This window comes from Megascapheus bottae, chromosome 17 (genome assembly GCF_031878675.1).
Source record: "Megascapheus bottae isolate mThoBot1 chromosome 17, mThoBot2.hap1, whole genome shotgun sequence".
NCBI lineage: Eukaryota > Metazoa > Chordata > Mammalia > Rodentia > Geomyidae > Megascapheus > Megascapheus bottae.
In genome coordinates, this window is record NC_143525.1 from 6873486 (window position 1) to 6898748 (window position 25263).

The 25263-nt window shown below is 39.4% G+C and overlaps 1 protein-coding gene and 1 long non-coding RNA gene across 2 annotated transcripts in view; one reads left to right on the forward strand and one right to left on the reverse strand.

Annotated features, from left to right (window-relative positions):
• Nucleotides 1-25263, forward strand: part of LOC150050916 (uncharacterized) — a 168065-nt gene that overhangs the window by 83133 nt on the left and 59669 nt on the right. The gene's annotated exons all lie outside the window — the stretch shown is intronic.
• Nucleotides 1376-22765, reverse strand: LOC150050919 (myosin-1). Its single transcript, XM_090349533.1, has 38 exons — nt 22562-22765; nt 22319-22462; nt 22042-22198; nt 20979-21006; nt 20123-20237; nt 19929-20021; nt 19744-19807; nt 18835-18933; nt 18600-18703; nt 18355-18493; nt 18025-18143; nt 17792-17941; nt 16454-16624; nt 15440-15752; nt 15270-15343; nt 13797-13884; nt 13591-13708; nt 13212-13335; nt 12988-13124; nt 12637-12892; nt 11963-12205; nt 11693-11869; nt 10710-10855; nt 10504-10594; nt 10028-10417; nt 9019-9145; nt 8419-8537; nt 8072-8268; nt 6351-6534; nt 5904-6069; nt 5689-5813; nt 5090-5398; nt 4798-5001; nt 4372-4497; nt 4113-4283; nt 3805-3909; nt 3590-3685; nt 1376-1590 (listed from the first exon to the last, which is right to left on the reverse strand). The coding sequence occupies exons 1-38, from the start codon at nt 22763-22765 to the stop codon at nt 1438-1440; spliced, it is 5826 nt and encodes a 1941-aa protein (XP_090205659.1). The 3' UTR covers nt 1376-1437.

A 25263-nucleotide genomic window follows, 5' to 3' on the forward strand; every position in this document is an offset into this window, starting at 1 on the left:
TAGGGCAACATTCCAAGGAATATTGAGAGCTTGGGTTTTATAGGAGGGGCAAGATTAAGTGAAGATACAAATACAGATAAGATTTGTTGTCATAATCAGTTCCTTTGTTCCTTTTATGCCTTTGTGCTTACCATCTGTCCCAGTAGGTCTTTCTGGATTTGTCCCCTTTGCTTTTAATCTGATGCAATTGCAGTTATTGCTTATTTCCTGAGCAATTAGAGTCCAGTAGAGTCATTTCCTATGTCTATATCTTCAAGTGTTTCTTTTTCCTATATTTTCCTGAAATAGTTTCAAAGTTTCAGGTCTTACATTAAGGTATTTGATCCATTTCAAATTGATTTTTATACATGGTAAGAGACAAGAGTCTATTTTGAGTCTTATACTTGTGGATAGCCAATTTCCCACACTTTTCTTTGAAAAGGCTATATTTTCTGCAACATGTATTTTTGGCACCTTTGTTGAAAATAGTTGTACATATTGTGGGCTTATTCAGAGTCTTCTGTTTTATTCCATTTTTCTACACATCTGTTTTTGTACCAGTACCAGGCTGCTTTTGTATTATAAAACTTAAATCAACTGTTTTATAGCTCCAGCATTGCTCTTCCTGTTCTCAAGACTGCTTTTGCTATTAGAGATCTTTTGTACTTATGTATAAATTTTAGAACACTTTTTTTCTATTTCTATGACGACTAACCTTGGAGTTTTGATGAAGACTGCATTGAATTTAAATTGCTTTCAGTAGTGGCCATTTAGAAACATTTGGTTTTTTTCCTCTTTATCATTCAATGCAACAGCCAGGGAGAAGGTATAACACAAACAGAGCAAATGAACATTTGTAGAAGCAAGGGCCACAATATACAGAGAACATTACTTCTCAAAGAATTCTTACCCCAACTTGACAGTTCATGTAGTCTTAGTGAAGAATTTGTGTTTAACTATTTTTTTATCAGTATTTAAAAACTCATTTTTAAACTCCCTTATCTCAGGTAGATAATAAGTAGGGTTTTAATCTATTTTTATTTTATTTTAGGATTCAGGATTTCCTATACTTTTATGAAAAATTTAGTTGCTAACTACATTAATGGAACTAGCTGATGTTTTACCACGGTGGAAGTGTGGCTATGTTGTTTCTACCTGCCTCTCAGATGCCAGGCTTCTCTTAACTCCCACAGCCAACTATATAGTACCATTTGCTAGGATTGGCTTCACTATTCTCAATCATGCATTAATCATGGTGGCTAAGCACTTTTTTCATAAAATGCAAGCAAAATGTTCCTTTTCTTACATAAATCGATAAAGTGGCTTGAAAGAATAAAAGAGACTCACAAATTCTTGGCAGATAAATTTTTTATCTCCAAAAAGTATTGGTATAAAACAGAGTGACAAAGACGTTCACATTTTGTGCATATCTTTGGTCACTTTCCACAGTAGAATGAATTACTCTTCACTTATGATTTTGGTGTGAACCTCTCGGCTCTTCACCCGCAGCTTGTTGACCTGCGACTCAGCGATGTCAGCCCGCTCCTCTGCTTCTTCCAGCTCGTGCTGGATCTTGCGGAACTTGGCGAGGTTGACATTGGATTGTTCCTCCTGAGAACGGGAATATATTTGTGAGGAAAAGAAGTCCAATTTTCCAGAGTCTTATGTCAGTGGGTTTTTAATTTGTTATCACTGAAAAATTACTCATACTAGTAAAAAAAATTTAAAGAAATATCAATAAATGCTCTTGACCCTTATGCTTACTGAATTCATAGGTAAGGCCAAATGGCATTTGTTTCTAGAATTTTCAAAAAGCTAAAATCCTAGAACTTATACTAAACATAAGAGGTTTCCAGGTTTGTTTGTTTTGTTCCAAGATTTTGAGAATAGAGCCAAGTCTTTTAAAATTGCAGACAGGCAATCTGTATCAAACTAAAAGCCTTGAGTGTAAATAGTCACTTCAATCCAAACTATTGCCACTTAATAATGAAGGATTAGAAATTAGACAAGTTTGTTGAGTTTTCTCTGATTACACTTATCACGCTGATATAACAGTGTGATATAGCAGTGTAGACCTCCTGAATAATTATTTTTTAAAAGATGCTTCATTGAAAACCTTTCCAAAATGTGGCATTAAAATTTAGGACATTCATAAAGCTTAAGTTTGGAAAAGCAGTCAAACCTTTCTCTTACAGATGAGCAAAGTAGGAAGTAGAGAAGTTTAAGGGGTTTGTCTAAAGTATGGGTGTGAGTGTGTACATGTGTGCTTATCTGATCTCTCTTCTCTCTTGCCTTGTTCGTGCTCTTTTTCTTCTTTTTAAACATTAGAAATAGTGAGGATTAAAAATAATTCATGGACAAAGGAACTCATTTGTGATGTGCTGATATGTTTATCTGTATTTGGGAAATGTGCATTACTTGCATATTCTTTAGGGGAACCACAAGTTGGGGAAATGAGATAGAGTAGAGTGCCAAGAAGCTCCTGCTTTGAACATCAGTGAGATCTGAGCTTCAGACTCTTCAAGCTCAACTATTTACTTAGTATCTTCACATGTATATAATGTAAATCAACAATTTTTATTTCTTCTTGTACTCAAAGTATGACTTTCCCTTAGTTTCCTTTTTGTAATTGTTGCACCATCTACCTGGTTCCACAAATCATGAACATGACAAATTATATTTGATTTGCTTTTAGGCCTTTTGGCATATCTTGTAGTCACCTCTAAAAGACTGTCTTGAGTCTTTTTCTTTCTCTTTGCTCAATCAGTATGCTAATCTAAGCCACAGAACCACCTGAGAAGCTTCCTAATAAATTTCTCTACAGCCACATAGTAACCCAACTGTCCGTTTTCTCCGTAGTACCCAGACTATACTTTTAAAAAGTGGAATCAGATCATGATTGACCCAGATAAAAATTCTCCTTTTCTTCCAGTGCCCCATTATACCTATATACAATGCAGACTTTTTAGCAGGGCCTAGAAGATTCTATCATGTGCCTTCTGCCTAGTTTTCCAGCCTCAACTATGCTGCTTTCTTCCTGCCTTTTTTTTTTCGGTGGGTCATGGGGCTTGAACTCAGTCTGGGTTCTGTCCCTCAGCTTTTCAGTTCAAGGCTACGACCCAACCCTTGAGCCAAGCCTCATTTCTCATTTTCTAGAAGTTAATTGGAGATGAGTCTCAGGTCCTTTTGTGCCCAGGCTGGCTTTGAACCTTGATCCTCAGAACTAAACCTCCTAAGTAACTAGGATTACAGTCATGAGTCACTGCACCCGGATCATTCTGCTTCTTGAACCAGACTCTTTTACATTAACAAGCCTTTCATTGTTTCATCCCTTCTGCATCATTTTTGAGGTGCATTGTCTTAAATCCAGCATCCCCCCGATGCAAATCCCTCCCTCAATACTGAGCTGCACCCATAGCCTCATCCTGCCTCCCAAGAGCATGTGTCCCAGACTTATGAAGCCTTGGCATCATCTCATTCCCAGACTTTCCCTGGATGATTTTCCTTTCACACCTTTCCCATTTTATTATCCTGCTTCTCATCCCTTTCAGTTCCCCTTGTCATATCGGAACTGGAGGCTTTCCAGTCATCCCACCGGTTCTCCACTCACCGCTTCTTCAGCTTGTCTCTTGTATGCCTTAACCTTCGATTGTAGCTTGTCCACAAGGTCCTGGAGCCGGAGAACATTCTTGCGGTCTTCCTCAGTCTGAAATATTTCACAGTGAGTCTCTTAGAAGTGAATATCTCATCCGATTATTATATATGTATTTTAAAATCTCTTGATGACTGGGGTGAGAGCCTAGATAGACAGGCCATTTTCCTTACCTGGTAAGTGAGTTCCTTCACTCTTCTCTCATGTTTGCGCAGGCCTTTGATAGCCTCAGCATTGCGCTTCTGTTCATTTTCAACCTCTCCTTCAAGTTCGCGTACCTGCAAAGGGCAGATATTTATCATTCTTTCACTTAATAAGTGTCAACTCCTTCAGAAGATGTGCTTTCTTCATACAGGTTTCTGATGCCCTTATCAAATGGTCAGACAAGAGAGCAAATACATCCCTTATTTCAATTCTAGCTATGCCAGCTCATGCCTTGGACAGGTGTGAGCTAGAAAGACATGTTCATTGGAACACTCACCCTGGCCTCCAGTTTCTGGATCTGCTTCTTGCCACCCTTCAGTGCCAGCTGCTCAGCCTCATCTAGACGGTGCTGCAGGTCCTTCACCGTCTGCTCCAGATTCTTCTTCATTCGCTCCAGATGAGCGCTGGTGTCCTGTTCCTTCTTCAGCTCCTCAGCCATCATAGCAGCCTGGTGAGCAGTAAGACAGAAAAAGTCAATAGCCGAGAGTGCACAGCAGGATTCAAGTTCGCCTCCCACCCTGCTGTCCTCAGCTCACATCGGTGATAGCCTTCTTGGCCTTTTCCTCTGCGTTGCGGGCTTCCTGCACAATGTCCTCCATCTCTCCCTGGATCTGGGAGATGTCAGTCTCCAGCTTCTTCTTGGTGTTGATCAGGCTGGTATTCTGGGTAAAATATTAAATTTAGAAACATTAAATACACAGTAGCTAAGTTAGAGTCCCTGGTATTGTAATGAGCTTGTAACCCAATTCATTAACTAGCATCCCTCTTAAGTGCTATAAATAATCTGACTTAACAGCATACTTTCAATGTTAAACCTAGATGTTATAGTTCAAAGGAACAAAAGTATGACTCTAAAGAGGGTTTTGAACATAAGTCTACAAAACAATAAACATTCCTACTACCACTAAGCTATATGACGAATTCCGTCTTTCTCCCTTTGTGTGTGTTATGATTCTGCTCACCTGGGTGTGGAGGAGCTGGACACGCTCACTGGCATCCAGGAGCTCCTGCTCTGCAATTTTCCTGCTCCTCTCCGTCTGCTCCAGCGTGGCCCGCAGCTCCTCTATCTCGGCCTGCAGCAGGTTGGCTCTGCGCTCCACCATGGCCAGCTGCTCCTTCAGGTCCTCCTGGCCCCGGAGAGCATCGTCCAGGTGCAGTTGCGTGTCCTGTGGAAGGAAAGACCATGGAGACACTGGGCTCTCAGCCCGAGTCACCCCCATCTTCCTGGGCCCATCAACTCTTGGGGCCATTTACCTTGAGGATGCCTTGTGTGTTCCTGTAGTTCCTCAGGGCCTCAGCAGCCATGCGGTTGGAGTGGTTGAGCTGGATTTCCATTTCATTGAGGTCTCCCTCCATCTTCTTCTTGATCCTGATGGCATCATTTCTGCTCCTGATCTCGGCGTCCAGCGTGCTCTGCATGGACTCCACCACTCTGATGTGGTTTCTCTTCAGCTGGTCAATTTCCTCATCCTTCTCAGCAATTTTCCTGTCGATCTCAGACTTGACTTGGTTCAGCTCAAGCTGGATGCGCAGGATCTTCCCTTCTTCATGTTCAAGAGATGCCTTAATAATGGTTAGAGGTGGCATGAGCAGGGAAATTGAAGTGTGTGATATTCTAGACATCAAAAGCATTTCCTCTTTGTGCTATCATAATACCTCTTTAGCCTCATTGTTAAGAAAGGTCTACAATGGTTCATGTGTTTCTGTCTCCCCAGCCAGATCATACCCTTTAAGAAAAGGCCTCAATGTACTCATCTTTATTTTTTGCTTTCAGTGCCCAATTCATCTATCTTTGCATTCAGTAGACCTAATTTCTCTTGTAATTGTTTTAGAGTATGCAATAAACTGTTTACCTCTGCCTCTTCTAAAGCAGCCTGGAGCTCAGATTTTTCTTGCTCAATTTGCTTCTTTATTTTCTCCAGTTCATGGATACGTTTCCCTCCTTCTGCAATCTGTTCAGTGAGATCAGAAATCTCCTCTGCGAGTGAAAAAAAGAATACAGAGATTTTCTCAGAGAGGGAAAGCTTTCTTTCAAGTCATTTGTTAAAGAGTAAGTAAATGTACTCACGTTGCAAGTTCTTATTTTCCCTCTTTAGGGTTTCAAGATGGTCTAAGGATTCCTCATAAGCATTCTTAATCTTGAACAGTTCTGTGCTGAGTGAGCGGGACTCCTTTTGAGAAGCTTCAAGTTCAGCATGAGTTTCTTCATACTTCTGTTTCCATTCTGCCAGGATCTGAGGGGCAAGGACAGGTAAAGCTGTTCAGTGGAGACATTTTGATAGGTTGATAGTCACTTGTTGTTCAAACTGTCAGTTTAGAAGTGATCTGGAGCTGTCAAGTAATTGTGCGTGAGAAGAAAACTAAGCCCAGGAATATACCCCATGCTGGCATAGTCACCTACTAATGGAGCAAAGGTTGCTGGGAGTAAGTAGCATTCATATAATTTGAGGGAGGTACACTGAATCCTGGCTAAGATTGATCACACTGAACACTGAAGTAGAAACTGCAAGGATACCTTGTCGAAGTTCCTTTGTTTCTTATCCAGAGCAGCGCAGGCTGCGTTAGTTCTCTCCACATCAATCATGAGATCCTCCACTTCATTCTGGAGCCGCTGCTTTGTCTTCTCCAGGGAAGCACATTTGGCATTCACAGCTTCTACATGTTCCTCAGCATCCTGCAGACGCTGGGCCAGCTTCTTCCTGAAAAGTGAAATAGAGTTAAGGAAAGTAAATGGTAACCAAAATAATAGAGTGCTTCAAAGAAAGAACAAGTGAGAAGTTTCTATGGACTTCTTCATGACATTGTTTCTCAGGCAAGTTTTGTATATGTAGTTCTATATTAATTCCTCAGGACTCCTCTATTACCAAATACTAAAAAAATACAAATTTTAGTATTGATATACTTTATAAGACCATCTGTAACAGGCCTAACCCAACAATTTACTCGTATCTAGTCTTTTATTGTGGAATATTATTCTCCATTTTCAATGACCATTATGTTTCCAGTGAATTTTAACCATCAGGAGGATAGAATTATCTAATCTTTTATTCTTAGAAGCTGACACACATATTAAGGATTCAAAAAGCTGTCTACATTGAGTTCAAATGAAACATATTTGATTTTGTCTGTTTAATTGTGTCCTTATTTTCACCACCTTTTTATTAATCCATTAATGAAAAGAAGCTTTTCTTAATCAATACAAATTTTGTTATGAGGGTTTGTCTCAGACTCTTCTAAGTATTCACTCAGATATTAATTTCAGTGATATATGTTATACATTATTCATAGAATGAATGTCTACAGATCATCTTAAAGTTTTATGCTCAGTAAGTTGGTCCTTTCCTGTCTAAATTTCCCTCTTCAATAATTTTGAACTTCTGAGTTATATTGAATATTGAGCCCTTTATAAAGTAATGTATTTTCTTTCTTACTGTAGCATTTTATGTACACTTTTTGGTATTTCTATTCATTCTCTACAATCCTTTATAGTTCTGCATCTAATGAGGAATTGCTGTTTTAAAGCCTGATTATTTTTCTCCTTTGTGCCAGTCAGTCTGGGTGAATTATTCCATTAATGATTTTTCAGCCATTAATAATGAGGAGATGGTCAAGACAGAATAGTTAATTCTTATTCTATCTGTACCTGTGTAGAAGGAACAAGTCAAAAGTTTCCTTTTCAATTTTTTAAAAATTCTCCTTGCTTTATGTCCTTTTTCTTCCTAATATCTGCTATACATTTTTTTTGCTAGTCCTAGGGCTTGAACACAGGGCTTGGCATTGTCCTAGGACACTTTTTTCTCAAGGCTAGTGCTCTACCACTTGAGCCACAGCACCACTTCTGGCTTTTTTTGTGTATGTGGTATGTATGAGGAATTGAACTCAGGGCTTCATGCATACTAGGCATGCAACTCTACCACTAGGTTATTCTCCCGGGCCCTACATTTATTTTCTTCTTTCTTTCTTTTTTTCATATTTTTATTGTAATTAATAGAAGGGTTACATGATATTTGCCAGATAGGAGGTACATTAATTCACATACATTGATACCCTTTCATTTTAAAAATCGAGATTACCTAGGGAATCTATATTCTTTGTTTAGATTCATGTTTACTCATAGACATTTTCTTTAGAGTTTTAGGATTTTTAGAGTTAAGAATTCTCCTTGTTTATATAGAACTTAGAGCAGATATACTTAGCTTACAGGGTATTTCAATCATAACTAAGTGTGGATCATACTTGGCCTCCTCCAGCTCCTCCGTGCGCTGGATGGCGTCCGTCTCGTATTTGGTCCTCCACTGGGCGACCTCACTGTTGGCCTTGGACATGGCCCTTTGCAGCTCAGCCTTGGCTTCCTGCTCCTCCTCATACTGCTCCCGCAACAGGTCACAGTCATGGCGGGAGGACTGCAGGGCATGGGCCAGGGCACTCTTAGCCTGAAATGGCAGATATTGGTACATTACACCTTTAAAGTGGTATGCATTCCCTTAGCTCTAATAGATCTTCAAAAGAAAAAAAAATCTTTGGAAATAAGCAAAAAGCAAAAAAAAAAAAAAGGCAAAACAACAGTAGAGATGACTACTTACCTTTACCTCCTCTTCAAGCTGCCTTTTCAATTCCTCAATCTGCTGTGTAAATGCCTGCTTACCCCTGGAGAGCTGAGATACTAATGAATCTTTTTCATCTAGCTGGCGAGAATATTCACCTGTAAAGAGCAGGAACCAGAAAACTCAATCTGACTTTGGAAAATAAAGCTCTAAAATATAAAGTAGAGCTAGGTAACTGTTTGTTAGAGCCCAGCTCTATTATGAAGCCCAGTCTGGCCTTGAATTCACAGTCCTCCTGCCTCAGCTTCCTGAGAGCTGGGATTGCAGATATACATTGCCATATGTGACTTGTATTTGATACTTTTTATTCATGCAAAATCTGCTTTAACATTCTCACAAACAAAGGAATCTGGCTTGGTCGGTCTGTCTGTCTGTGCAGCTATTTGTCTATTGAGCAATCTGTCTGCCAGTCTTCTGTAGTAAAACAGCCCCATGACATTGACCAATAGTGAATTCATGCTAATGGGTGCCTCCCCCAAAGGTAATATATGAGCTCAAGTAACTCCAGTGTAGAGGTTTTGGCAGGTTGAGTGTCCTTATACATTTGTTTTCTGAGGTGAATACTGGTAAATAACCCACCTGACTCTGTCTGCAGGCGCCCTCTCTGTGCTGTCAGCTCATTGATGAGCCGCTGCTGCTCCTCTTCCTTAGTCTTGAGTTCACTCACCTGATCTTCTAGTGTCCGGCACATCTTCTCCAGGTTTCCCTGAGTTCAGGAAGTGGCAGAAAGCATTTCTGGTTTTGGAATCTAGCCATTCCATTAGTGCAATACTCGTTTATTTTGAAGATAAATTATTTTTGCACACAGAAGAGCCCAGAGGGACCTTAGAGTGCAGCAAAAATATTAAAACGTGTCGTCTAACGGTACGGCCACTAAAGTGACTTGTGAATTTACCATTGCTACTGATTTTTTTAGTATGATATAATGATGTGTAATTCATCTCCTGAAATGTGAATTTTATTTTTGCTTGATGGATAAAGGAAAAGCCCAATAATCCTTGTGAAGGATTTAGAAATATCTCAAAATGTATCGTTGTCCTTTATATTTGAAAGAAGTAATTTTTTTATTTGGTATAGTTTAATTTTTTTTACCTTCCATATTACTTGGATAGAATTATTCTCACATAAACTGTTACTGAACCTGGGTCATTTCCTTCTTTCAAGTTCCATATTGTTTTGTCTGAGCCTCTTCCTGCCAGTTTATAACAATTCTCTTTTTTTTTTTTTTTCCAGTCCTGGGCTTGAGCTCAGGGCCTGAGCGCTGTCCTTGGACTTTCTCAAGGCTAGAGCTCTACCACTTGAGCCTCAGCACCACTTCTGGTTTTTTTTTCTATGTATGTGGAAGCGAGGAATTCAACCCGGATCTTCGTGCATGCTAGGCAAGCACTTTAACCACTAGGCCAAACTCCCGGCCCCAACAATTCTTTTTTTAATTGTAATGTATAGAGGGGTTACAATTATATTCTCCAGATAGTAGGTGCATGACTTCTCACACATTGATACCCCTTCTCATGTTTGTGTCCCCCCCCATTTCCTCCCCCCACTCCCTTATAACAAATCTTTGTGGAGACATAAATCATAATCATACCTTAGCTTTGGACACTGTGTCCATGTTACTCGCAAGATCGTCGATCTCCATCTTCATCTCGCTCTTCTCCTTCTCCAGCTTCTGCTTGACCCTCTGCAGGTTGTCTATCTGCTCCCCGAGCTCCGCCACGCTGTCTGCATGCTTCTTCCTCAGGGTGGCGGCCGTGGCTTCATGCTGCAGCGTGGCCTCCTCCAGGTCCCTGCGCATTTTCTGGAACTCGGCCTCCCTCTTCTTGTTCATCTCAATCTGGGCAGAAGTGGCTCCACCAGCTTCTTCCAGTCTCTCGCTGATCTCCTCCAGTTCCCGGGAGAGGTCAGAGCGCTGCTTCTCTGCTTTAGCTCTGGAGGCCCGCTCTGCCTCGATTTCTTCCTCGAGCTCCTCAATGCGGGCCTAGGAGTAGCAGAAAGCACAAACTCAGCTTCCTGTGCCGATCATTTTCTCCTGCTGAATTTGTCCAGAGGAACTCATGTACTTACTTGTAACTCCTTGATCTTCTTCTGCAGTTGCATCCCCAGGGCTTGTTCATCTTCAATCTTGCTTTGCAGATTGCTCATTTCAAACTCTTTTCTATTGAAAAAGTGCTTTATATCAGTTTACAGAAATATTCATAGTAATTACTCCTTGTAATTTCTCTGTAGTAATTACTCCCAGTAACGTAACTACTTCTTGTCCCACTGCTTACTTTTTCAGCTTTTCATCAAGTTGTTGCTTGTCATTTTCTACGTCCATTGTGGACTCTTGGGCCAATTTTAGGTCTCCCTCAAGCTTCCTCTTTGCTCTTTCTAGATCCATTCGAATTTTCTTTTCTTGTTCCAAAGAGCCTTCAAGCTAAAATTAATAATACATGAATTCAGTTCCTAGAATGCCACAACTTTTTATTTCAGGTCTACCTTTCGATTGTTAATGTATACTCATTAAGAAAACTATTGTGAGTATTTTTTAATTAATTGGAAAAATTGGTCCATGTTCCTCTAAGGATTCAGCATTTGAAAGGTAAAATATACTATACCGTACAACAAATACTAGTGGGGTATCATGCTTTCTGTATGTTGCCACTGAAATTCATTGTCATCAGTATGTCACTACATAGGTTGGGGTCATGGGAATATTTCCAAGTATGACCTTTGCTAAGACATTTCCAATGGATTTTCAACTAGAAATCAAGTCACGTATACAGCTAACTTCATCTTCCACCTTCTTCAGGGTCTTCTTTGTTCCTCTAGTTAGCCTAATTGACCATTGCTATGTGCTTCTCTGCTTAGAACACTCCCTTGTTACTTTGCCTTCACATAGCTTTCTTTTCTATTTGGTGATATTGGGGTTCAGACTCAAGCCTTTTAACATGCTGGTCAGGTATTCTGTCTCTAAGACTCATTTCTACCCCTATTCCTAAAATATTTCAAGCTCAGCTACAGACTATTTTATTTATAAAGCTTTTTTTGGTTATTATGCTTTCCCTTCTTTTTTTTATCCATGTTACCCGTCTATAATTTATAGCCAACTACTTATTGACATTAGCATTGGTCTTGTGTGAACATTTTGGGCTTCATAATTACGTTCTGTGGCTCATATACATAGGAGCATTTGATGAGTACTCATTGTATTATAAGAATACAAACAATTATAAATGCTAATAAAATTATTTTATATGATTATTAGACATACATCATCCACTTGTTGTTCAAGCTTGATTTTAGCTTTGGTCAGGGTGTTGACTTTGTCCTCCTCTGCCTGCAGGTCGTCCAGGGTCTGCTGGTGGGCCTCTTGGAGGGCCTTCTTCTCCTTGGTCAGCTTGGCAATGGTCTCATCCAGGCCTGCCATCTCCTCTGTAAGGTTTTTCACCTGTAAGGTGAAGAAAGAAAGCTCTCATTTAGAAAACGACTCCGTTGGGTGGCAGAACCTCAAGTAGTATATACAGCTGAATACGTTTCATACCTTGTTCTCTGTGGCATGCTTCTCCTTTTCAACCTTGGCCAGTGTCAGCTCAAGGTCATCGATGTCTTTCTTCAGCTCTGAACACTCATCCTCCAGCTTCCTCTTCTTGGCGGTCAGCTCAGCATTGATCTCTTCCTCATCCTCAGCTCTTTCAGTCACCTCTTTGATTTTGGCCTCCAGCTGGATTTTGGTTTTGATCAGCTGATCACACCTCTCCTCTGCATCAGCCAAGCTATCTGCTTCCTGTGTAGAGGAAATAACCATGAGTAGATTTTCGTCCCCTGGATATTTTCACACATTGTTAATGTTTTGAAGCCAAATAAATTAATTTTATTATAAAGTATTGATTTTTATTATTTTACAAATACTGAGAATATGAACGTGGACATTAAAATAGAAATGTAACTCATGGTTCCTGCTGAAATTATGATACCAGTGTATTTGCTATAATCTATGTATAATATGATGGTATATTATTTCAGATCAATTTTCTTGGTTCAATGTTTATTTTTAGAAAAGTTTATTATATAAAAACCCAGAACACAAAAGCATTATGTACCTAGAAATTTTAGAATTATTGGAATACTGAGAGAAGTAAAGGAAATAGTGATCATTGAGATGAAATTTAATATCAGGTTGCATTAAAAGTGATTGATTCTGTGATTGATACTCACAGATTGAACCTGGAGTTGCAGGTCATTTTTCTCTTGCATCAGAGCTACCATCTTTTCTTCCAGTTCTTTCCTTTTGGCCTCAGCCTTTGCAAGGCTTTCTTTAGTTTTTTCAAATTCTTCCTTCATGTTGGCCATCTCCTTCTCAGTCTCTGCACTCTTGAGAAGGGGTTTGATCTTGAAATACAGCTTCATCCAGGGCCAGTGCTTCACATTCATGAAGGCACGGACATTGTACTGGATGCAGAAGATGGATTCTCTATGATAGAAACAAATATTTACAGTCATATTCTAACTGGAAGCAGATGTAAAAGCACTAGAATGACCATTTTAAGATATTATCCTTATTAGTACCTCCTCTCCACCATCTTCTGATACTCCACTCTTGCCAAGAACCCTCTGCACATGGCCTGGGTTCGAGTGATCAGTTGGGCCAACTTGTCATCTCTCATCTCCTCTAGGAGCCCCAGAAGGCCAGCTTTGAAAAAGACCTGTGCACAGGTACATGGCAGATCAGATGCCCGACATAAGATCCAAAGAGACAGGAGCTGCAACACGCTACAATTAGAGGTCATTACCTTAGTGTGGCCAAACTTGTACTGGGTGTGGTCGATGTCGATGGACCCAAGGAGCTTCTCAGAAGCCTTCTTGCTGTCAATGAACTGACCTTCAGGGATGGCACTCGCATTCAACACCTTGTATCTATTTAAACCAAACAAACAAATGAAGGAATTGTCACTAAATCTTTCCCCATAGAAGCAACATTAGCATTCAATAATCTAACATCAACATGAAATCATGTCTTCCCTTCTATCCCCTCTTCTTTGTATATTCAAAGTAATTCCTACTTTTCCTATGTTCATAAGCAGTCTAAGCTTGACCTCTAGCCATTAAAATATTAAAGGGCCTTTTTAAAAAGAATGTCTTAAAAAATAATATACAGTGAAAGGATCCGACCTCTGCTTGAAGTCTGCATAAAGGATCCTGCTGGGGAATCCTTTCCTACAGATACGGATGCCTTCCAGCACGCCGTTACACCGCAGCTGGTGCAGGACCAGCTCGTGCTCCATGGCACCTAAACAAAAGAATGCGTGTATCATATTTCTTGACCCATAACAAACAATCTCTGGAAGTTGTTTAGATGAATATTAGAAGTGTCTTACCGGGAGTCTTAGTTTCATTGGGGATGATACATCGTACAAAGTGGGGGTGAGTGCTCCTCAAATTGGTCATCAGTTTATTTAAATTTTCCTGTGGAGTCATGAATATTGTTCTTAAAATGTGCTCTTTATGTCATTGATGTCTACTGACATACATAGACCATCATCTAAGACATCTGTTCAAGGGTATCCAGATTTGAAATTTCAAAAAGGCATCTTTAATATTTCCACATCCCCAGGTCATTCTTTTTCTATTTTACACTTTTGTAAACATAAGCTTATCTTTTTACTAGCCATCGAAATGGCTAGTAAATGGCTACTGCTGTTGAATTTTTTTAACATGCAGTGTAAATTTATTATGATACTACAGTCTTGGAAGTGACCTGGTTTTTCTAATAATTCAATGGCTTCCTCCAAATCTCCCACTTATTTCTTTACCTAACTTTCTATTGTACCTGCCTCTCTTGTTATGGTATTCCTTATTAGAGATGAAAAGTTGTGTCCTTCTGTTGGCTCTACAAAAAGTGTCCTTTAATGTCACTTTTTTCCCCTGAGAGTTGGAAAAAAATCAAACAGCCACATTACCAAGAGTAAAAGTTTATCATCTTATAGAGAAACTTTTTGTTGCTGGTGTTGGTGTCCTCTAGTAACCAAAGCATATATTGTTTAGGATAAAATCAGGATTGAAATTTGTTCTAAGTAAGTTTTCTGTTTGGAGTTAAAGGTGTACATATTTCTAACATATGGAGATATTGTCTTTTACTTTTTAAAAGATGCCAAATAGCATTAAATTCACTATTTTCTTATCTAAGTTGTGAAAATAATTCTGCACTAAGAGTAAATGAAGGGCCTGTTTGCATTCATGAATATAGGACAGAGATTTTTCTGAGTATACATCATATAATTGATGCATATTTATTGATTTTTGTGCTCATTGTACCTGATGATAATAAGTGAAGCAATGCTTATCTGGAGGAATAGCCTTAAAAAAAAAAACTAAAGTGGATTGTGGCTCAAGTGATAGAGTGCCAGCCTTGAGCAAAAAAAGCTAAAGGACAATACCCAAGCCCTGATTTTAAGCCCCAGTACCGGTAAAAATAAAATAAAATTGTTATTTGTGAAAAAAATTTTCCTTGAAGAACTACTTCTTATCATATCTGATTTGTTATATTTGTTGTATTTCCTGAAACTTGCCCTCCAATTGTTACCACTATTCATCTGTCTTCAGTTCTCAAAATCTATTCATTTCCTTTTTCTACTATCTATACTTAAACACCTTAATCACTTAAGAGCCTTCTCAAAGCTCAAAATATATAATTTTAGCTGATGCTAAAACTCTGATCTTCCACTGTCAGCTGCCCTGTCCCCCTGAGACACATCCACTTGTAGAATCTTTGCAACATAATTTCCCTTTATCTACTGAATAGAATACAACTTAATGTGCTAAATCCAGGTGGAAAGAAAATGAGTTTGTACCCTGAAAAGAGCTGACACAGTCTGGAAAGAGGAACCCTTCTTCTTAGCACCTTTCTTTCCACCACCACCAGACTCTGAGGAGACAAAGAACACACAAGCAATCCTAAGACAGGCCTTTCATCTGTTAGGTTTTACACATCAAGTAAAATATGAACTTATTGGAAACGTACCTGCTTCCGCAGCAGCAGCTGCGCCAGAAAACAGGTAAGCTAGCGTTTTCATTGAAGACTTCTGGTAGAGCCCCACCACCGTCTCATTCAGGGGGTCCTTGTTCTTGTCCAGCCAGCCAGCAATATTGTAGTCTACAGTACCCGCATAGTGCACCAGGGAGAAGTGGGCCTCGACCTTGCCTTTGGCAGGCTTGGGCTTCTGGAAGTTGTTGGACTTGCCCAAGTGCTGTTCATAGAGCTTGTTCTTGAAGGAGGTGTCTGTTGCCTTGGGGAACATGCACTCCTCTTCCAGGATGGAGAAGATGCCCATTGGCTGGAAGAATGAAAAGAAACAAATACCTTATGAATTCTGTCAGTAGAAATAATAGGTAACAGTAAAAAGTCATATTAAAGTTTAGAGTCATAGTTAATGCAAACTCATTACTTGGGTTACAAGTCTTTAATTTGATAAGACTTTTAAATATGATGGAGTAAGATAAATGAGATCTGTGCTTTTATGGAGATTGTGTCTTTACCCAAAGGACTTGAAACATTACTCTGAGACTCATAAACCAGTTACATCAGAATTGTCTGCTAAAAGTCCAGATTCCATAGTTTCATCCATATTTGTTGAAAATTACCCCTACGAGTGAGATTAGGGAAATTTTCTGGGTCTTAAATAGTCATAGAGAGTCTTGACATAACTGAAATTCTGTCTCTGCTTTGCGGTACTAGAAAATCGTAATTCAGATGTTAGTAAGGATAAGGTGGTCAATGAAAGAAATAAAAACATACTAAGTGCTGAATGTTCATAAGGAAATTGCAAAGCCTGGGTGGCTATAGAGTTCTACACCCTTCAGAGATCACTCAGGTTCATATTGTCAGAATACCTATACAAAGTTATGCAAAGGGAAATAATTTTCCCTTGTTTTGTTGCAAATAGAAATGTTATATCACAGCACATATTAAGGTTTTATGATTTTCTTTTATATACTGCAGAGCAGTATTACTAGAGGGTAGAAAAGGCAAGCAGACCTTCTCGATGAGCTCGATGCAGGCAGCCAGGTCCATCCCAAAATCAATGAACTCCCACTCGATGCCTTCCTTCTTGTACTCTTCCTGCTCTAGCACAAACATGTGGTGGTTGAAAAACTGTTGCAGTTTCTCGTTGGTGAAGTTGATGCACAGCTGCTCCAGGCTGTTGAACTAAATAAGTGGAAATACAAATCAACATACCATTTCTAAAATTGCTCTTTGGAAAAGTGTTCTTCAGTTGATCGTGGCTAGTCCTGCATACAGCAAGTCCTTCATACAACTTTCATCAAATTATCTATGGGACACGGGAAAATGTTCAGATATATGATCTCTGAATGAGAGGAGTCCGAAGTCTTGCTGCTGGAGTGGTACCTTACTACTCTTAGCTCAACTGTGTGGGGTTGTATTTACATTGCTGTTTCTTCATTCTCTTTGGGCATTACAGTTTCTTCTAACATTTAAGCACACCGTATTTCCTTTGATTAGATAGGAATCTTAAAGTCTTTGAGTCTTCACTTGTCTTTCCTTTGTGCATCATTGCCTTTCTTTTTTTTTTTTTTTGCCCTGGGCTTGAGCTCAGGGCCTAAGCACTGTCCTTGGGCTTTCTCAAGGTTAGAGCTCTGCCACTTGAGCCTCAGCACCACTTCTGGCTTTTTTCTATGTATGTGGTACCAAGGAATCGAACCCGGGCCTTCATGCATGCTAGGCAAGCACTTTAACCACTAGGCCAAACTCCCAGCCCTCATCATTGCCTTTCTACTTTCTTCATTTACTGAGGGCTAACTCTGCATTGGACCTTGTGGAAAGGGCTTGAAATTTAATAATCTCATAACTGACCACAAGATCTCTGAGACAGAATGTTATCTGAAGTGCTAAATCCTTTACATAGGGGTGCTTGTTAAAATTGTTCAGTTATCTCCAAGGTACCATTTTCAGTATCTAATAGCTACGAATTGCCAGAACTAGAATTTAAACTCATGCCTATCTTTTTTTGTTTTGTTTTGTTTTTTGCCAGTCCTGGGCTTGAGCTCAGGGCCTGAGTGCTGTCCTTGGATTTTCTCAAGGCTAGAGCTCTACCACTTGAACCTCAGCACCATTTCTGGCTTTTTTCTATGTATGTGGTACCAAGGAATTGAACCCGGGTCTTCGTGCATGCTAGGCAAGCACTCTACCAGTAGGCCAAGCTCCCGGCCTCATGCCTATCTTGTTCCAGAGTTTATCCCTTATCTTTTTGTCCTCCTGCATGTGTTGCTTGTATTTATCTTGCTGATGTTTTTCATAGATGCTTTCTATGTATGTGTGCAACAGGAAGGTTTACAAACTTTTCTGCTAACTCACATCAAAGATCTCAAAGCCGGCGATGTCCAAGACCCCAATGAAGTACTGCCTGGGCTGCTTGGTGTCCAGCTGCTGGTTGATACGGGTGACCATCCACAGGAACATCTTCTCATAGACGGCCTTGGCCAGGGCCCCCACCGCATTGTACACCTTTACAAATACAGTAATGATGGTTAGTGTTAGGATGTCATGAAGGCTTGAGATGTGCAGAATTCATTGGGTCACTCACTCACCTGCTGCACAGTCTGGCCTTTGGTGACATACTCATTGCCAACCTTGACCCTGGGGTAGCAGAGGGCCTTAAGCAAGTCAGCAGAGTTCAGACTCTGGAGATAGGCTGCCTTGTCAGCAACTACAGAAACATAATTCAAGTTCCCATCATGACCTGCTCTGGACCCCACAACTCATAGGGCAAGAATACTGAGTGGATTGTTTTACACAAAGTCCGTGTGGGGATAAATTTGTGTGTGTCCATTACAAGCTCAGATGTAAAAGAGGGGTGAGTTTGAAATGGGCTTTTGAGGCATGTGTTTCCTCCAGTAAACCTGGATAGAGTTTAGTACCTTCTGTGCCATCAGGCTCCGCTTGCTCCTCACGCTGCTTTTGCTTGAATTTCATGTTTCCATAATGCATCACAGCGCCTGTGAGTTTGTAGATGGACACTCTTTCATCAGAAGTGAAACCCAGAATGTCAATGGCACTCTACCAGGAGACAGGAGGGGGGAAAAGTTAGGGGAAGAAGCACTAACATACTTAGAAGAATTTATACAGTGTCCTTAATGACACAATATACTGATGTGTCACTTACATCAGTGGCTATCAGCTCCTCTTGGTCATCAATGCTGGGGACCGTGATCTCCCCCTGACTGACGAAGGCATAGTCATATGGGTTGGTGGTGATCAGCAGCATTTCTAGTACACAGAATTCAGGGCGTATATTTTATATTAGAGGTACATTATTAATCTGACACAATACTGTTAATATTGTACAAGTAATTAGGGCAACAGTTCAATTTGAGTCTTTGAGTTTAACATGCTCTTACCGATCAGATCTGGCTTCTTGTTAGACATGATCTGATAAAAGATATGGTAGCTTCTCTCAGCCTTCAGCTGAAAAGTGACTCTGGACTTCTCCAGAAGATCTGCAATGGATTATTAACATTGGATTGAGAGAAGATGATAAAAATGCTTTGGAATGATTTTAAAACTTAAATCTTAATTGGCCTATTGGTGTCTTGAAATTGTAGCTGAATGCACTGCAACTCTGCAAATACCTTTTCACTTTCTCTTACTGATTCTAGAAAGAAAGTGAAATGTGTTTGAATGCTGACATACCCTTTTAAAATTATTTTGAGGTAGTGAGGATGGAACTCAAGGCCTTCATGTTGCTAAACTGGCCTTAACATTGTGATCCCCCTACCGCCAGCTCCCAACTGGCCTTCACCAATATGCCTGACTTATTTTTGAGCAATATCTCACTAATGTTTTTCTGTACTAACCTCAAACCATGCTTCTCACAGGTATCTTAGATTACAGGTGTGTGCCACCTGTATTTACTTCACAAGTACCTTAACATTTTGAATATAACTGAATTGTCAGTCTTCAAGAGTCCTCCTGTCAGTTTTTAACAGGGAGGTTATTAAAAACAATAGCCTAAGAAGAATAAAAGAAATTACATATACCTAATCCATAGGTATCCTATCTCCCCTGGTGTTCAGATTTTCTTGAAATTTTTCTGAGGCCAGGAAAAACAAACAAACAAAAAGTGGGCTATTTTTGGTGATTTCTTATGCATGGAGTGGATAATGCACACTGTAAGTTCTGGGTAAGACTGGTACTAGCCACAAGCATGCTTGGCAACAGATGGTGTTTTGTAAGTTCCCTCTGCAGAGTGTCCCATCAGACTGTCATACATCATTCTTGGATTCTACTTAGGAGGTCCTTTTACTCACATGTCTCAATATCAGCAGAAGCCAGTTTCCCTGTGGTACCAAAGTGGATCCTGATGAATTTACCCTTTAAGTGAAAAAGATGTCATATACAAAACTTGGAGTCCACAAGTTGGAAAATGTTAAGATATAAGTGACTACTCTAGCATTTCAGGACTAAATGAGCCCTTTGTGATCTAGAGACTTACAAAGCGAGAGGAGTTGTCATTCCTCACAGTCTTGGCATTGCCAAAGGCTTCCAGCAGGGGATTGGCACTGATGATTTGATCTTCCAGTGTCCCCTGCAAAGGCAAGAACCATCCTCATATCTAGAGTTCCAGGAGTTTCTTGGTTGAGACTCCCCCCACCCTCAGCCCAAATAGACCATGGCTGTGAGACTCACCTGCATTTTGCCAGAGGATGCTTCCTCCTTCTTCTTCTCACCAGTGACTGCAATTGTTGCAAAGTACTGGATGACACGCTTGGTGTTCACAGTCTTCCCTGCACCAGATTCTCCACTGCCAAACACCAAACATATGTGAGATGTTAAATGTTGTAGCAAATGAAACATTCTGCCACCAGCATTTACTGTCACCCGTCTGCCCTTATATATGTCAGAACTGTAAGATTACATAATTTGTATTATCTCTCTTGCTTTGCACTGATAGTAAGTAGATAAATTCTTTTGTTATCCATCTAAAAATATTTCTGGAGTGCTTAACATGCTCCAGAATCTTTGTAGATGCTGAGCTTGGGAAAGTCTACAAAGCAGCCACTCGGCAAAGTATATAGGAAATTGAACAATTAGCAAGAAACTACAAAATGTGCCCGTGTTCTTTAGCATTCTCGGGCTAGAGAAGCCAGTTAGGTCTCTGACAGAAATTCCCTAAGTATGCCTTAAAAATATATCATTGGCAATATTTTCCAGTGCTCTACCTTCAGATAGGCATGTGCTGCCCTATGCCATGTATTGAGCTCGAGTCAAGTTCAGAGAAGGCATTTTACATTCCCTGCTTCTAAGAAAGCTTTGTGGGACTTTTAAGGCCAGACTAACAAACAGATTATCTGTGTGTTTTGGTGTTTACATTCAAATTCAACACATACTCTACCATAAATCTAAAATAATATTGAATTCTTGACATGTCATTTATTTCTTGCCTTATTATGCCACTTCTTATGATACCATTGACTAATTTTGTATCTTTTGGCTTGCTGTTTTCTCATGAGAATAAAATAAGTCTCAGAACAGGAATACGTACGTGATTAAGATAGACTGATTCTCCCGATCTAGAAGAAAAATATTCAATCAGCATGTGTACTCATTACACAATCGAAATTTTCTACCAACAAACAGGTAAAGCATTCAAGTCCTCTGGTGCTTTTCAACATAGTATTGTAAAGTTATAAATGGTATTATTCTTAAGACTCTCAACTTGAGGAAAAGAAGCATAAAATATTGTCATCTTAGATCACTTTAGTCACCACAGGATTGGTTAATATAAAAAGCACTATGCTCTAAAGCCAGTAACATCCCCTCTTTGCCATGTGTGGATCTCTGTGTCTCAATGACTATTCATTAATCCAGATTACTACTGCAAATAAGACAATATAAATACTATGGGTTTGAACTTTGTTTTAACAGGTTTGAACAATGCTATTCAAGCCTACCTTGAGACTTAGTTTCTAAATGTCAATTGTCTCACAATGGGGGAAAATACATTTGTCTTACGGCATAGATCACAACACTCTAATTGGCTTTCGCAGACATGTGCCATTATGTTAAAGAGAGATTGGTTAGGACAGGATATTTTGAGCAGACTAACACCTGAGATGGCAGGAGGAGCAACAACTTCTGTTTATATGCATGTGGTCCTCAAATATCATACTCTTTGGAAGAGAGTCCATTAGCAAAGTATGTCTCTGATGACTTTTACTTTTGAAAGAATCCATTTTATATCCACAAGAAACTGAAAGCATTGAACACATACCATGTGTATTCAAACAATATATAGATTCAGTTGTTACTTAATCCTGCTCTTATTATTTCAATATATAAAATAAATTATGTGTTCCCAAGCAAATAGTCTATAAACTTAACAGGGATGAAGCAGTGAAAAAGTCTGGCAAAAAAATAGAGGTAGAATCAGGAAAGCTGAATTTTAGTTCTAGCATTGGTGGAATGTACTTCCCTCTGCTTTGGTCGCCTCTTCCGAACAACCAGTGGATGGGATTACATGGTATTTCTAAAGGTCTTTGGACCTTTTAACATTTTGTGATTATGAGTAGTGAAGTAGTGCACGTAAGAGCCATTTAGCCACTCACCTGTCAGCATGAATTGATAGGCGTTGTCAGAGATGGAGAAGATGTGGGGTGGGGCCTCCTGACGCTTTTTGCCTCGGTAAGCAGTCACCACCTCTGCATTGTACACTGGCAGCCACTTGTAGGGGTTGACAGTGACACAGAAGAGGCCAGAGTAGGTCTACATCAAAAATCAATAAACATGAGTATATGTATGTGGTGAGTACATTACCTACTGTTTTTAAAAATAACAACAACCATTAACTACCATTTGGGCAGAAGGCCATGAGAAAGAACTCACGTAGATCATCCAGGCTGCATAGCGCTCCTTGAGGTTATACAGCACAGCTGGCTCGTGCAGGTGAGTCATCATGGCCATGTCCTCGATCTTGTCGTATTTGGGAGGATTCATGGGAAACACTTGGTCATCTTTCACTGTTACGGTCTGTCCAGTGAAACAGAAAGGCCAGGTAAGAAGCTAAGTGTCACCTAAACTACCCCCAACGTGAAGTACAGTCTCCTCAGCCCCAGAGGTTTTACTCACAGCTCCAGCTTCAGTCTTGGCTGTCACTTTCCCTCCTTCTCTGCTTTGCACAGTTGCTTTCACAAAGGACTCCTTTGGGTCTGCCACAAAGACCGATGACTTGGCATCAAAAGGTTTGTTCTGAGCTTCAATTCGCTCCTTTTCAGACTTTCGGAGGTAAGGAGCAGCCTCCCCAAAAATGGCCATCTCAGAGTCAGAGCTCATGGCTGCGCGTTATTGGTGGCAGCCCTGTTAGGGACCCTGCCAAGCAAAGGAAGAAAAGTGATAGAAATTTACATACCAGACAATTACATACCAGACAATTATATTCACTTCAAAATTATGTTTTTTAATTTACTGATGGACTGGATGCTTAGTATCACGTTGGGTATAACTGCTTCTTTGGCTTAGCTGGGGATGAAATTCAGTATCCTTGTTTTATGCCAATGCTGACAAGTACTTAATCAACCATTTGGAAAGAGATAGTTGTTTTTGGCTCACCTACTTTGATATAATGGCTGCCTTTTATGTTCCATTTGTTATTTATATTATTCTTTCTAAGGTTTATCATTGCCTACCCAGCACACCAAGCTAAAGTAATTGTGGGATGGGTCTACATATGGTTTTTATCTTTTTCCTATTGGATTACAAACATCTCGCATCTAGAAGAACTCGTTTCTACTTGGCATCCATTACACTTCTAACAACTGAGAAAGATATAGATAAGGCTTAGAGCTGGCTTTGTGAAGTAAAAGAATACAAAAATGTTAAAATTTTATTAACTGTTTTGTACCTGGGAAATTATTTTCATTATATATTTGGCAGTTAGTTATAAAGATTACCTACTTGAAAAGATAGTATAAATGTAAGGAGCTTTATTTTATGCTGTTTCATTAAATTTTTATTATGCATCACTTTATCTTGTCCCTACATCAGAATTTTGACAAATTCAGCTTCATTAGGTTTTAGTATTTTTCAAAGATTTATCATGAAATGTTATTACTTATATCTTCTTGCTCTATTACTAATATTCTCATAAAACCCCCCAATTTATTTCCTTTTAAGCCTGTCTCTTACCACTTTAACTAGCATGAATGAATCCTGTGAGTGATCATCATATATTCTATTTTATAATTGTAAAATATTTCTTTTCTGGGAAACTTCACTTAGGTAAACTTTCTTTATTCAAACTATAGTGACTCAGATAATACAATAAAAATAAAGTCATTTTTCATACCATTAATTTTTTTACTCCAGAGATTGTTAAATCAAATTGAAGCTACAGAAGACAAGGATTAAAACATTTCTTTTATCCGCTTAGACATCATCCCATGATTTTTTTAGATTATGTATTGCTGATGAAAGCAATTGAAAGCTTACATCTTCTTTATGAATGAATAACACGTTGCATTTTGTAATATAATCATATAAAAAGCAAACCGCAATACTAGCAATAGAAAAAAAAGTTGCACAAAACTCTCAAAGACCTTGAGAAAACATCTGAGTTAATGAGACCCAGTTTCTAAAATCCCCCTCAGAGACTATTAAGAGAAGCACGACCAGCCTGTGAAATCGAAATGCTTTTATATTTCAATCCCAACAGCCACTTTCCAAACCCTGTAGAAGAGTCTGTGCATTCAGGAATGAGAAAAAAAAATCAGAACCTTACCTCTACAGATGTAACCCTGATGAGAGTCAGAGCTGTAAGGAAAAGAGCAAATTTTCTTCTGATTAAATGCTAACAATTTCTAGGACTAGCACAATTCTTATCTGAGAACCAGGAAATGACAGGGAAGACCACAACATCTAATTAAAATTGCTACAGAGTAGATTGGTGCTTCACTGGCAGGACTGCCAAGGACAGTGGGAGCCAGGATGTGTGGCATGCACACAGGCAGCCAGGCATCCCTTCTTACCCTCCAGACAGAGCCCTGTCCTCACACACTCTTACCTTGAAGCTTTATGAGGAAAGACAAGTCATTCTCATTCCAAGGGTACTTTTATAGGATCAAATATGGAAAACACGTAACCTCCTCCTCCTTCTTAAAACATATTTGGCAAAACATGTTTTTGGCATTGAAGGTTTCCAAGCCTAATTCCCTTCATATTAAAGATGTTTGGATATAATTAGAAATATTCCCTCTCACATTGGGTTAAGTAAATGAATCAATCTCCTATAAATAATTTGAGTTGTTAGCAATTTGAAGATGATCTGCCCTTGGAATAATGTAAGGTGTTGTTTCATAAACCGCTAAGTTCTGGAATCCCTGGACTTTGTTGCCTACTGTTCTTGTGTTTCACTGTGTGGCCTGTATGAAGTCATTTCAACTGCCTGCACAATTGCAGTGTTATGCTAGGGAGGAAAGATCTGTTCTCTAGCTCAGTATTAGAAAATGATTGTTACACCCAAGAAGACCTGATTTTTTTTCTTTGCAATTTATTGTGCTTTTTCAAGAATGCTCCAAAACTTAATTTTAAGAGTTGCCTCAAGAAGAGCAGCCAGAGATAGATAGCTTCTTTGGTTTCCTCCAGTCAATTGTTTCTGATTCATGGTCAGATCATTCCCTTCTGACTTCCAACTTGCTCTAAAATTGTGTTGCCAAGCAGAGATGTTCCATTTCTTTTATTTTCTTTAAAAAAGTATATCAAGTTGTTTGGAAAAATATGCTTTCCTCATTAAACTATCATAGGAAAATATCTAAGCAGGATGTTTCTCTCTATAA

Bases quoted from the DNA above. Each gene is read 5' to 3' on its own strand.
- LOC150050919 (XM_090349533.1), bottom strand. From the start codon at position 22,765: ATGAGCTCTGACTCTGAGATGGCCATTTTTGGGGAGGCTGCTCCTTAC. The intron at 18,934-19,743 runs GTGAGTAAAAGG...AATCCATTGCAG, and splicing joins TTCTGCTGATATTGAGACAT to ATCTTCTGGAGAAGTCCAGA. The intron at 5,814-5,903 runs GTGAGTACATTT...TTTCACTCGCAG, and splicing joins GGAAAATAAGAACTTGCAAC to AGGAGATTTCTGATCTCACT.